A 12749-nucleotide genomic window follows, 5' to 3' on the forward strand; every position below is an offset into this window, starting at 1 on the left:
GTTTGGCATTAATCCTCCAAGGAATACGAACCATCTTTTCAATAGTTAGTCTAAGCTAGGAGGTTCGAACCATAATCATCTTTTATTGACTGGGGCGGCGGTGTTTTGCTGGGCAATATGGATCACAAGGAACGATGTGGTTTTTGATAAAGGTCACCTAAAAACTTTTTTGCAGGTTATTTTCAGGGGAACATACTGGTTATGGTTTTGGGCTCTATTACAGCGCTCGGATGATGGCAAGGAACGAATTGTTGACGCTTGCAAGCTACTAGAATCGAGAGCCATGGAGTTCTTCGCATGGCATAGATGGTCTTTCATTTACCGTCTTGGACTTTAGTTTTGAACCTGTAATAAGTTTTAATTATAGATGTGCTAATGTAATAAGTTTGGACTGATGCTTCTTCTTTTTAGAAGAAGGCTGAAGCCAAAAATTTTCCATTATTTTTAAAAAAAAGCAGCATGACTGGCACTCCTATCTTTAGTCGAAGGCGGTGGTCTGGCAAGCCACTTGGTTGCAATGTGTTAAGAAATTCAGTAGGATAAAGGGCTTCAAGCGTGGCACGATTGCTTGTATCATCATCAATTGTATCTGAGCTGTAGTATGACATCTCCTCTGTTGTTAGGTTTGCAATCATCTGAGAATTTATTCCAGCAGCTATTTCATTGGTTGGCGCCAGAATGGCTCGCTCGCAATGGTAGGCAGCTGGGTCGAAATTGTCTGAGTCATCATATACAAATGAGATCAAACTCCGAAGGGTTCTTGACTCTGGTGGCAACAGCAAGTACTCTGGAATCTTAATCCAAGAAGCATCGCCCTGATCAACAGGAGAAGAATCAGGTACTGTTCCTTCACCCACTTGGAGCAACCATTCAGCGAACTGCTGGAGGTTCTGCCGCTGAGCATCAGACAGGGATGGACACTGAAGTCTCATATTTTCTGTAAGGCGCATAACTCTGCAGGCTTGCCATAGATGTGATCGTGTGATGGATGCAGATAAGATTTTTTGCTTTCTTTCATTTGGCAAGACTGGCAGTGTCTGTCGAAAATCCGCCCCAAGCACAACCGTGATACCTCCAAATTGCTGGCTGGAGAGAGATGAATGTATATTGTATAGATGACATGATGTCCTTTAATGTTCGATCCAGGGCTTCAAATAAGTGCCTATGATTGACTGGGGCCTCGTCCCATATTATTAAAGATGTTTCCTGCGCCAACTGAGCTATGTGAGTGTTCTTCTTAATGGAACAAACAGAATGTTCATGTATGTAATGGAATCCTGAAGTGTGAATGGGGCGTGCGACCACCCGGAAGTAAAAGAGATGCTATTCCAGAAGAGGCAACTGCCAAAGCAATTTTTCCTTTGGATCTGACATCATTCAATAGTGTATTCCAAAGGAATGTTTTTCCAGTGCCACCAAAACCATAGACAGAGAATGTGAACCCACTATTGTTGTCTACAGACTGATGAATAGCGTCATATATATGCCTCTGATTCAGAGAATGTGAACCCACTATTGTTGTCTACAGACTGATGAATAGCGTCATATATATGCCTCTGATTCAGGTTTAATTTACTAAGTTGCTCGGATGCCTCCGTTGATAGCAGGTCCATGTCATATGCTTGCTCATCCATTAGAAGGCTGTTGTGTACCATCGAGATGGCTGCTATGTTTGGCTGAGGTAGATGAAAGCGGCTCAAACTGTGATCATAATTTTTAAGCAATCTATCTATTTCAGCAAGGGTATAGGATCTAATGTAATCCATTAAAGAGGTCATAGACAAATCCATGTGCGCTGTACCACGATACATGTGGCGTAAAGCATCCTGACCCATGACACACATATGTTCTTCAAATAAATTGAGCGGATTTGCAACATGGCAGAAAATAAGGATTGTGACAAATAACTCACGAAGCTGACGGGGAAGAGCCCAATGAGATGCATCAGTAATTGCATAGGACCACTCACGATCATCACCGAGGAGACCCAAGGCTTGGCATGCATCTTGGAATGTTGGATATAGATGTCCTTCAATGGTTCGAAGGTCAGAGTGAGACTTGGCTCCTTTAATAATCTGCAGCAACATGCGGAGGTAATATGCATCTCCTTGGTTAGGGCTAATATTTGGTAGCCTCCTAATCTTCTTCCCATTATTTTTTCAGGTATATGTTAGCCCACAGAATCACTGGCTCAGGTGAGTGAACCACTCACCGGTTTTGCCGAGCACCCGCTAGTATTGTCGAGCACCCACTAGCTAAGCCGATCACGAACAAGAATTGTCCGTCCCCACACACTATGGCTAGAGGTTGAAGAAGGAGAAGAACAGAGCATACACACACAGTACATGACACCAGCGTTGGCCGAAGCCCTGTATGGGAGATGGCAAATCTGAACTCTTTTTACTAAGTTGTCATGGTGGTTTATTTATACAACTCTATCTATCTACTCCTATTACAGCGCGCATGCTGCAACAGTAACTAGATAACACAGCAGGGCTAACTCTGCGCCGGTCTCTGCATGTGGCTACAGTGCTACAGGTGAACCGTTCGACGCCTGCACCAGTAGCGGCTACAGTATCACAACAGAGAGCCTTTTCGACGCCGCCTTCCCCTTGCTGTGTGTTTACACAAGGAAGCAGTAGATTTATTCTAACAATTCTTCGCCTAATCCTACTGCTATCCCTTGTACCCCCTCCATGCCAATCATCTCCTTCAACACCGTAAGTCGAAGACGTCCGAGCGGCTTGGTGAGGACGTCCACGAGTTGCCGACCAGTTTTGACGAACTCGATGACAATCTGCCCTCCATCGACACGTCCCTGAGGAAGTAGAACTTCACATCGATGTGTTTTCTCCGGTCGTGCAGAACCGGATTCTTTGCGAGGGCGGTGGCGGGCTGGTTGTCCACCATCAGTGCTGGTGGGTGAGCTTCCACGCCGGTCAGCTCGCCTAGCAGCCGGCGCAGCCACACAACTTGGCACGTCACTGTGGCCGCCGCTACGTACTTTGCCTCACACGTAGATAGCGCCACCACCTTCTGTTTCAGCGACAGCCATAAAATTAGGGCCGACCCAAGAAAGACGAGCACTCCAGAGGTGCTCTGCCGTCCGTCGATGTCCCCCGCCATGTCTGCATCGCTGAACACAGTGAGCTGCAGCCTACTCTCGTCGATCTTGGGAAAGATGATCCCTTGATCCACCGTCTCCTTGACGTAGCGCAGTGCCGCTTCACTGCAGCCCAGTGATCCTCTCTGGGATCCTCCATGAAGCGACTGACGTAGCCCACAACGAACGCAATGTCCGGCCTCATGTGGACTAGGTAGCACAGACCGCCGACGATGCTCCGGTAGAGTGTTGCATCTACCTTCGTCGCGGTGCTGGCCTTCGTCAGCTTCAGCCACTCCTTCATCGGAGTCACGCATGGCTTACACTCAGCCATGCCGCTCCGCTCCAACAGCTTGGAGGCATACGCGCTCTGACCGAGCATGAGTTCCTCCTTCCCCTGTCTCACCTCAATGTTGAGATAGTAGAAGAGTGTGCCGAGATCGCTCATTCAAAAACGAGCCGCCATCTCACGCTTGAAGCCGTTGATGTCATCCGTGCGTGCGCCGGTGACGATCAAGTCATCCACATACACACCATCGACGAGCTCCTCCTTCCCCCGTCACTAAGTATAGAGCACGTGCTCGGTTGCACACCGCTGAAACCCAAGCTCGCCTAGCGTGGCAATAAGCTTGGCGTTCCATGCTCGTGGGGCCTGCCGTAGCCTGTGCGTAGTCGGAGCACCTTGTGCTCCTGTCCCTTGACGGCGAAACCTGGAGGTTGCCTGACGAAGACCGTCTTCGCTAGCTCGTTGTTGAGGAAGGCCGATTTAGCGTCCAAGTGATGGATGTGCCAGTCCTTTGCTGCTGTCAAAGCTAGTAGCAAACGAACCGACTCCATACGCGCTACTGGCGCAAAGACCTCCTCGAAGTCTATGCCGTCGCGCTGAACAAAGCCTTGAGCGACGAGGCATGCCTTATGCTTGACAATGGCGCCGAGCTCGTCCCGCTTGACCTTGTACACCCACTTCAGGCTGATCGGACGACATCCTAGAGGTGGTTCGACGAACTGCCATGTCTTGTTTTCCTCGATCGCCTTCGTCTCCTCCAGCATCGCCCATCGCCAGTTTCCATTGCGCTCGGCTAGCGTGAACGTGGGTGGTTCCTTTGCACTGACGAGCAGCAGCTCTACGTCATTGAGCAGCCTACCCGCTAGTCCTAAGGGCCCTGTGCTGACGACGATGTCGTCCAACCTGCAGAACCACACCTCCTCACCTTCGTGGAAGGCATCCACGAACTCAGTGAAGTCACCGGGAGGTGAGGCAAACTCGATCGGCGTTGATGGAGTTTCCTGTTCCACTGGAGTGCTCGACACAACACCTAGAGTGCTCGGCACCCTGGTTGCAGTGCTCGGCACTACTTCTGGACATCTCAGCCTCAGTCTTGGAGTGGTCGGCACCACTGCAAGACCTCTTGGCTCTGTCACAGGAGTGCTCAGCACCCTTCCTGGAGTGGTCGCCACCACTGCAGAACCTCTCGGTGCCACTCCTGGCGTGCTCGGCATCCCTCTAGGAGTGCTCGGCACTCCTCCCTGAGTGCTCGGCATCCCTCCCGAAGTGCTCGGCTCTACCGCTAGAGTGCTGGGCGCTCCTCCTGAAGTGCTTGGCACCTCTTCCCTAGCGTCTCCACCACTGTGGATGACCAAGTGCTCGACGACGAAGGTGCTGGTGAAGCTGCTAGCTTCCACTATGCTCGGACTGCTCCAGTCCCAAGCTGCCTTCTCATCAAACATGACGTCGTGTGAGACAAGTACCTTGGTACCCTCCGTGTAGCCTAGGAACACCATGGTTGTGCTCCTATCCTCCAGCTTGGTGAGGTTCGGCTTCATCTTCCTGACGTGGCCGATGTGGCTGAATGTCTAGAGGAAGGACATGCTTGGCTTACGCCCATACCAAGCTTCGAATGGCATCTTGCCCATTAGGGCTTTCGTCGGAGCACGGTTGACGATGAACACCGCCGTGGTCACCGCCTCCCCCAGAACCTTGTCGGCATGGCTTTGGCCTTCGTCATGGATCGGGCCATGCCGACCACCGTCTGGTTCCATCACTCCACCAGGCCATTCTATTGTGGCGAGTACGGCGCGGTGTGGTGTCACACCACACCCTGATCCACACAGTACGCAGCGAATTCGCTGTCGTGATCAGTCCTTAGCACACAGAGCTTCTTGCCACTCTCGTCCTCTGCGCGCATCTTGAACTTCTTGATCGCTGTCGCCGCTTCGTCCTTGCTCGTTAGGAGTTGCAGCCACATGTAACGACTGCAATCATCCACGAGCAGGAGGAAGTACCCCCGACCACTGTTTGTAGCTGGCATGATCGGCCCACAGAGGTCGCCGTGGATGAGCTCGAGAGCGTCCTTCGTGCGATACTTGGCCGCCTTAGGAATGGTAACCTCCTCTGCTTCCCGACCAGACAGCTATCACACAGCTTGCCTCCGTGCTTGATGTGGGGTAGCCCTCAAACCATCTTCTCTAGCCGACCAAGCGCGTCGAAGCTGAGATGTCCGAACCAGACATGCCACATCCACGGTTCCTCAGAGTGCCTTGCCGCCAGGCACACCGGCTGCTCTACCTTCAGGTCGAGCAGGTACAATCGGTTCAGGGACCTCTTCACCTTGGCGAGAAGTCGCTGCTCTCGGTTCTTGATCCTAAGGACTTCGTCCTTGATCAGTACCTCGCTACCGTGCTCATACAGCTGACCAATGCTGATGATGCTGGAATGCAGCTGTGGGATGTAATATACATCCGTTAGCGCATGGTGCTCCTCGTTCTGGCACCTAAAGATAATGGTGTTGCGCCCTTGGATAGCCACCCTTGAGCTGTCACCAACTTCACCATACCGGTAACATCGTCGTCGAGCTCGGAGAAGGATGCCTTGGAGCCCATCATGTGGTTGCTGGCACCATAGTCCAGATACCACCGCTGCTCCTAGTCGGCGCCCACGCATCCAAGGTGGACTTGGGCGCATGGTTTGTCGAGGTTGACAGTCTTCAGGGCCTTCCCAGGTCCTTCCACCGTCGTTGCCTCTTCTTTCTCCTCGACCTTGATGCCGTGCAGTGCACAGAACATCGCCATCAGGATAGTGGCCTCATCCTCATCATTAGCTTGCGCTAGATGAGCCTCAACCTTCTTCTCCTGCTTGCGGTTTGGGCACTCCCATGCCCAATGGCCCATCTTTCCGCAGCGCCGACAGGCGTTGTGGTCAACCTGCTTCTTCTTCTCCGAAGAAGTTTTGCCACAGCGCTTGCCATCGCCACCGCGGCTGGAGGAGGTTGCCTTCCCGGAGTTCCTCCGAGCAGCCCACTCCTCTTCTGTTAGCAGCAGTTTACCGCTGTCCTTCGTTGCTGTTGCCTACTCTAGGCGCTCGTTCACCGCCCGCAGATGGCCTGTCACATCCTCAATGGTGAGGGTGGACAAGTCCAACATCGTCTCTATGGAGAGAGCGATCTGGATGTACTTTGCTGGTACGGAGTGGAGGTACTTGGAGACCACCTCCTCTTCGTCGATGGTGACGCCATGGCTCTTCAGCTTGCTAATGAGCGTCTGTAGGCAGAGAGAGAAGTCCTCCACCATTTCATCATCCTTGAACTTGAGGTTGGCGTACTCCTGCTTCAGAAGCTGGGCCGTCGCATTCTTTGCGCGGTCGGAACCGACGTGCATCGCCGCAGTAGCCTCCCACGCCTCCTTAGCAGAGCTCTTCGCTCCCAACGGCTCCCTATACTCCGTCGGTACAGCAGCGAGGATAGCCTCCAACACTGACATATCATCTTCCTCATTATCAGTGCCTTTGTCAACAACATTCCAGAGCCGTCGGGCTCTGAGCTTGACCTTCATGGTCACCGATCACTCTCCATAGTTGGTGCGAGTCAGCGTCGGCCAACTGGTGCCGCTGACCTCCCGCACCATGCGAATAACGACCTCCGGTCGTGGCTGGGCAGCCACAGCAGTGCCACTGCTGTCGCCCATCTCCGAATCGCCCGTCATCACCAGCGGTTAGTCTGGCGACAACGCTTGTACAGCTCTGATACCACTTGTTAGCCCACAGGATCACTAGCTCAGGTGAGTGAACCACTCACCGGTCTTGTCGAGCACCCGCTAGTGTTGCCGAGTACCCACTAGCTAAGCCGACCACGAACAAGCGTTGTCCGTCCCCACACACTATGGCTAGAGGTTGAAAAAGAGGGAGAACAGAGCATACACACAGTATAGGACACCAGCGTTGGCCGAAGCCCTTATGGGAGATGACAAATCTAAACTCTCTTTACCGAGTTACCATGGTAGTCTATTTATACAACTCTATCCATCTAGTCCTAGTACAGCGCACATGCTGCAACAGTAACTAGATAACACAGCAGGGCTGACTCTACGCTGGCCTCTGCATGTAGTGCAGGTGAGTCGTTTGGCGCCTGCACCTGCAGCGGCTATAGTATCACACTAGGGGGCCTTTTCGGCACCGTCTTCCCCATGCTGTGTGTTCACATAAGGAAACAGTAGATTTATTCTAACAGTATCCCAATATTTTCCATCTCCATGCCAAGTAAAATGCTGAGGGAACTCAACGTATGTATATTGAGAAGCCTGAGGAAATGTTCTGTTTGCATCAAACCAAGCTGTAAGCTTTGTAACCCTATTTCTCGGATTTTCTAAGACCTACTCTAGATAGTCATCTTCCGTGAATACAACACAATTTTCAAATGGCATATGGACTTGAAGGCGCTCAACAGCGGGGTTAGTGTAGTGAACATCAAATTGAAGTAGACGCCATGCTGCTTCATTTGGAGCTATGCACCTACATTCCAGGTAGGCACGTATCTCATCAAATCTTTGTACAGAAGGTTCTCTGGATGGTCGCGTACGTTGGAATCCTACTCTTGCACAATCAAAGCCTTTAGCAATGTACTTGAATAGGTATTTTTCCATTCCATCACGATTAACTCTCTCAACATTTATGTGGGCCTGATACTTGATCAATAAGTCAACATTGTGAGGAACAACAAATCTGTTGTCAAGGTCAACACCGTTCTTTTTTGCAGTGATTCCGTTATTTGGTCGGGCATACCGAACATGGCCATTCTGCAAGATTACTGTCTTCTCACAGTATTCTTTAGGATAGTGCTTTGAACACTGACCATCAACCATACATGAACACTTGGGGTTAGCAGAACCGCAAGGACCATGGATCATAAATGTTTTGACAGCTTCGTACCCAACTGGATCAATAGATTGATCTGGTAGCTGTGCCGATATGAGTTTGTCGACATCAGAAGCTGCTAGAGGTCCATTCTTTTGTAACCATACTATTATATGAACATGTGGAAGGCCAAGTTTTTGAAATTCAATTGTGTAGACAGCTGCAAGAGGAATCACTATAAGAATTATAGCGTATTTAGGAACAACAAAACACTGCACGTAAATACCACACAGTGCATACTGTACCTGCGATGACAGGGCCAAAAAAATCTCTTTTCATGATGTCATCGATTAAGAGCTGCAGCTTAATATGGAACACACGGTCAACAATGTCAGGTTTGTCACTTGAGTGTTGCCCTGGGATTGAAGCCAATGCCTCTGTAACTTCTAACCATGCAGGATCTGATGTGAAAGTGATAAATAGGTCAGGGCAGCCATAGGTTCGACAAAGCGCAACAGAATCAAGGTAATTTTGGTACAAAAATCTTGGTCCTCCAACATGGGAAGAAGGTAGGACGGTTTTTTGTCCAGCGTGTGATGCATGTGTGATGCCCTTACCGACACTATCACGGATTTCTTTGAATGACACAGATCTATATTTTTGCTGGAACGATTCTGGCTAACCGGGGTTCCTCGACGCAACAATAGGCATCAACCAAGTAAGCCTGTGTGCCTCTTCTGCAGCGCAATGGTGATGAGTCCTATCATGCAGCCTATACGTGTAGTATTCAAGCATAGTAGCATCCTTTCTCTTGATAGCTTGGGATCGACGACACTGATGATAACTGATTTTCTCATGGTAGCCATCCTCTCCATATGGAAACAGAATAGGATATTGCATTGCCATGAACTTGCGGTGCTTCTTTTCAACTCTTTGCAACTGACCAGATTGATCTTACACAATTAAATCACGGCCACCATCACTTTGACCTACATCACCAACCACCAACCCAACCTCGGAGGCTACAGGAGCACAATATGTCACCATGCTTATCAGGGTCACCAAATAATCTGATGACATACCTGTCACCATTACTTCCAACTATTCTATCACGAGCTGTTCTAAACAGCTGGACAATTGGATTATGCGCGTTGAACATGTCTATAAGCGCAGCAACAATATTTGGGTTGGGACTAAAACTGCTCGCTGTATAGCTTGTAATATTCATCCTATTTCTAATCTCATTGCTTGTGTCAAATATATATAGCTGGGCATATTCAGGTCTGTGGCCCTCTCTTGGTAAGAGTGATCCAATACGGTGGCAGAGCTGGCCACTTATCTTGAACACATATGGGCCTCGACCATCATTGATAGAATCAATCACACGAACGACCATTGATGTAATGGCGAACATAGAGTTGTAATACCTGATGCTGTCGAAGAAATGAGCTGATAGTGATCTTTCCACTCCTGTGAGAAGCCCACGTAGAGGTTCTGGAGGCGGCCTGTATGGTGGCAACATGAGACTCCCCCTCTTTGCAACATTTGGTGTATACGGGGGCTGATGCATGTCGGTCTCGCTTAACACGCTCTTCGTACCAAAATAGTGCCCCACAATAACAACACGTGTGAGATGGTGGCCCAAGGCTCTAAGGTGACCAAGCAGTGCATACAACAATGAAAAGGAAGCAAAATTATGAGTGCATGGATGTATGTAGACCAAGCATGAAGATATATGATCTGATCATGGGCATTTTTCTCTGACACGTTACCGCATAGAATTACCATTGAGCATGGGAGTTGACGGTAGTTAATGTTAATCACAAACCGTCAGTATACCTTGCATAAATGACTAAAATGGTTCACCAACATAGACTTAGGGGTTTTAATTGATAATTTCCACAAGTTTTGGTGAATATGTGTTTTCAGCAGGATTTAATCAGAAAACTGCTAAGGAAGACATATTCGTCAAAGCAAATCACGTTTATCCATGATAATATCTACATAGGAAGACTCTAGAAGACTCCAAAAGACGAATCACCCAAGCAGGCCACGTGTCCATGACATGTGGGGCTGCCCAGCCCTACTGTCAGGCCGGCCGGCCTATGGGCCCCCCATGTCAGCCTTCCGTTGCTATGTCGGTTCTCCGCCGCCTCAAGGATCACATCTACGCCGTCCTTTTAAGTCGGTTTGATCCGAGGGTCCAGGATGCTTGTATATATATCTACCTGTTCCCCCCTCCAGGAGGCCATGCATTTGATCCTGAGAGTCTGAGGGCCAGAAACCCTAATTTATATTTCCACTAGGATTAGAGCTAGCAATCAAGAGAAGATTAGTGCTCAACAGGATCTAGTCTTGTAATAGAGATAAAGAGATAGAGAGATAGAGTGAGAGGGAAGAGTTTCGGAGGAGTCCCAGCATGTCGGTACTCTCTCTACGACTTGTACCCTGGCAGAATCAAGTTCTTTAGGAGCTTGCTTATGAGATTTCTCTAATAATCAACTTCAAATTCAAGTAAGCATCTTGTTCATATTGTTCTTCAGGTTTACGACTCTCTTTTGAGTACTTTAATCCTTGTAGCTCCTGGGTTAAAGTAGTATTCGTAGTGTAAGTGTGGTGCTTAGACTCGGTTACTCGTGGATGTACCTTACTTTCTAGATCGGTGGTAGCTCGCGAGGGTAACTCTTATAGCCTCGTTAAATCCTTTGTAGTCCAACTCCCGTCAGTAGGCCTGGCAGGACCTTGTTGCTATAGAAAACATACTCTGCCTGTGTTTTCTTTAGTAATATCCCCAGAATTGAACAATAGAAGACAAGGCTTACTGAAGTTAGAACTAGCCTAGACTGTGAATACTCCTATTATCTAGCCTTGATTGTGAAGTTGGGTTAAGTTAGATTCAGTTATTCTCACACACGTTTCCTTGAGATCGATATAAAACTAGATATTCCTTATGAAGTGCTACATCGGTATAATATCCGTGCGCTTGCTGATTATTCTGTGTGCATTAATTTATACCAACAAGTATTTCTAGCGCCGTTGCCGGGGAAATGGTTGCTGAGTTAACTTCAAACCTAGCTTAACCTTGTATCATTATTTTTTAATCTTTTATCTTTTATTCTTTTCTTTCACCATGTATTTAGAATCCACCCCTATCCATCCATTAGCTGCACCTACAAGCGCACGCCTAGAGCCACTAGAATCCTCAAAGTCTATCCTAACACCTTGCTATGAGCTGCGCCCGTGTTTAATCAACATGGTCCGGGATCAATCCTTTTCGGGCTAAGATGATGAAAATCCTTATTCCCACCTAAATGAGTTGAGCAGACATGTGCATGCCTATGTATTGCGGGCATGTCAGACGAGATATTACGATAGAAGCTTTTTCCTTTCTCTTTGACAGGAAAAGCCAAACGTTGGTACAAGCTCACCATAGAGAGTAGACAAGCAGATTGGAAAGCCTTGTGTTCTAGCTTTTGCTTGCAATTCTTTCTCATCTCTAGTGTTGTCAGCCTTCTTTTAGAGGTTCTATCTTTTAAATAAGAAGAAAAAGAATCTCTAGGCATGGCTTGGGAATGTTTTAATGCTCTCATTAATACTGACCCTGACCTTACCATTCAAGACTCGTTCTTCTTCAACATTTTTATATGGGTCTTGATAGGAAAACCTCGAAGCGTCTAGATATGGCCCTAGGAGGTTCATTCTTGCATGTCTTCGTTAATTCAGGGAGAAGCATTCTTACTAAAATCTTAGAGAACACCCCTGAAGAAGTAGAAAAGAAGCCGCTAGAGGAGGAATCCTAGATAGTTGAATCAGAATCTTTGCCTAACCCATCACCAACTTTAGCTATCCCAAATCCCAAACCACCGGAAAAGGATGAAACTCCAATTTCAAATTTCATGCTTGAATTTGAGGATGAACTTTTTGATGAATACGAAGATACCTCGAGTTATCATACGATGAGCAGACCCCAGAAGCCTAGAAAATCATCATCCAATGAAGAAATCATAGATCCTTTTGAGGAAGCTTTCCTTAAAAAGACTACAAAAGAGCTAGTGTCTATTATAAGCAATGAATGGTTAGAAGAATCAGAGCTTTCCTCTGATGTGATTCATCTAGACTCACCTTCTATTTCCATTCATTGCCAAATTAACAAAGCTCCTTTCGATGCTCTTTATAATCCAGTTGTGGATGTTAATATAATGTCTGCATCTTTTGCTCATGATTTATTAAAAGATATGCCATTAACCCAAACAACAAAGTTATTGAAAAGTCTTTTAAGGCACATTCTCCCAAGTTTGGGAATTTTGTATGTTCTCCCTATCTAGTTACAAGGAACCATGGTTCACTTGAGCTTTTATATCTTTGATATCATAGAGTTCGACCTATTGATATGACAACCAATTGAAAGACTTATCCAAGAAGGACAAATGGGGATGTTAAAAATAAGTCTCGGGAAAAACTTTAAACTTTCTATACCTATTATTCACTCTCTAAATGCTGAGACTGAGCCATTTCCAGAGG

General features: G+C 47.8%; 2 protein-coding genes and 2 pseudogenes across 2 annotated transcripts; all 4 read right to left on the reverse strand.

The window, feature by feature from the left end:
- Positions 1–407: 407 nt before the first annotated feature.
- Positions 408–932, reverse strand: LOC136535232 (uncharacterized). Its single transcript, XM_066527537.1, has one exon. The coding sequence runs from the start codon at positions 930–932 to the stop codon at positions 408–410; it is 525 nt and encodes a 174-aa protein (XP_066383634.1).
- Positions 929–4153, reverse strand: LOC136535234 (uncharacterized; annotated as a pseudogene).
- Positions 4154–6025: 1872 nt separating this feature from the next.
- On the reverse strand, positions 6026–6931 carry LOC136535235 (uncharacterized). The gene is made up of 2 exons (XM_066527538.1): positions 6566–6931; positions 6026–6448 (listed from the first exon to the last, which is right to left on the reverse strand). Exons 1-2 carry the CDS (start codon positions 6929–6931, stop codon positions 6026–6028), a joined length of 789 nt encoding a protein of 262 aa, XP_066383635.1.
- An 816-nt stretch (positions 6932–7747) lies between these two features.
- Positions 7748–9798, reverse strand: LOC136535237 (uncharacterized; annotated as a pseudogene).
- Between the last annotated feature and the right edge of the window lie 2951 nt (positions 9799–12749).

The sequence above is a fragment of the Miscanthus floridulus genome, unplaced genomic scaffold, assembly GCF_019320115.1.
Source record: "Miscanthus floridulus cultivar M001 unplaced genomic scaffold, ASM1932011v1 os_2624_1_2, whole genome shotgun sequence".
NCBI classification, from domain to species: domain Eukaryota; kingdom Viridiplantae; phylum Streptophyta; class Magnoliopsida; order Poales; family Poaceae; genus Miscanthus; species Miscanthus floridulus.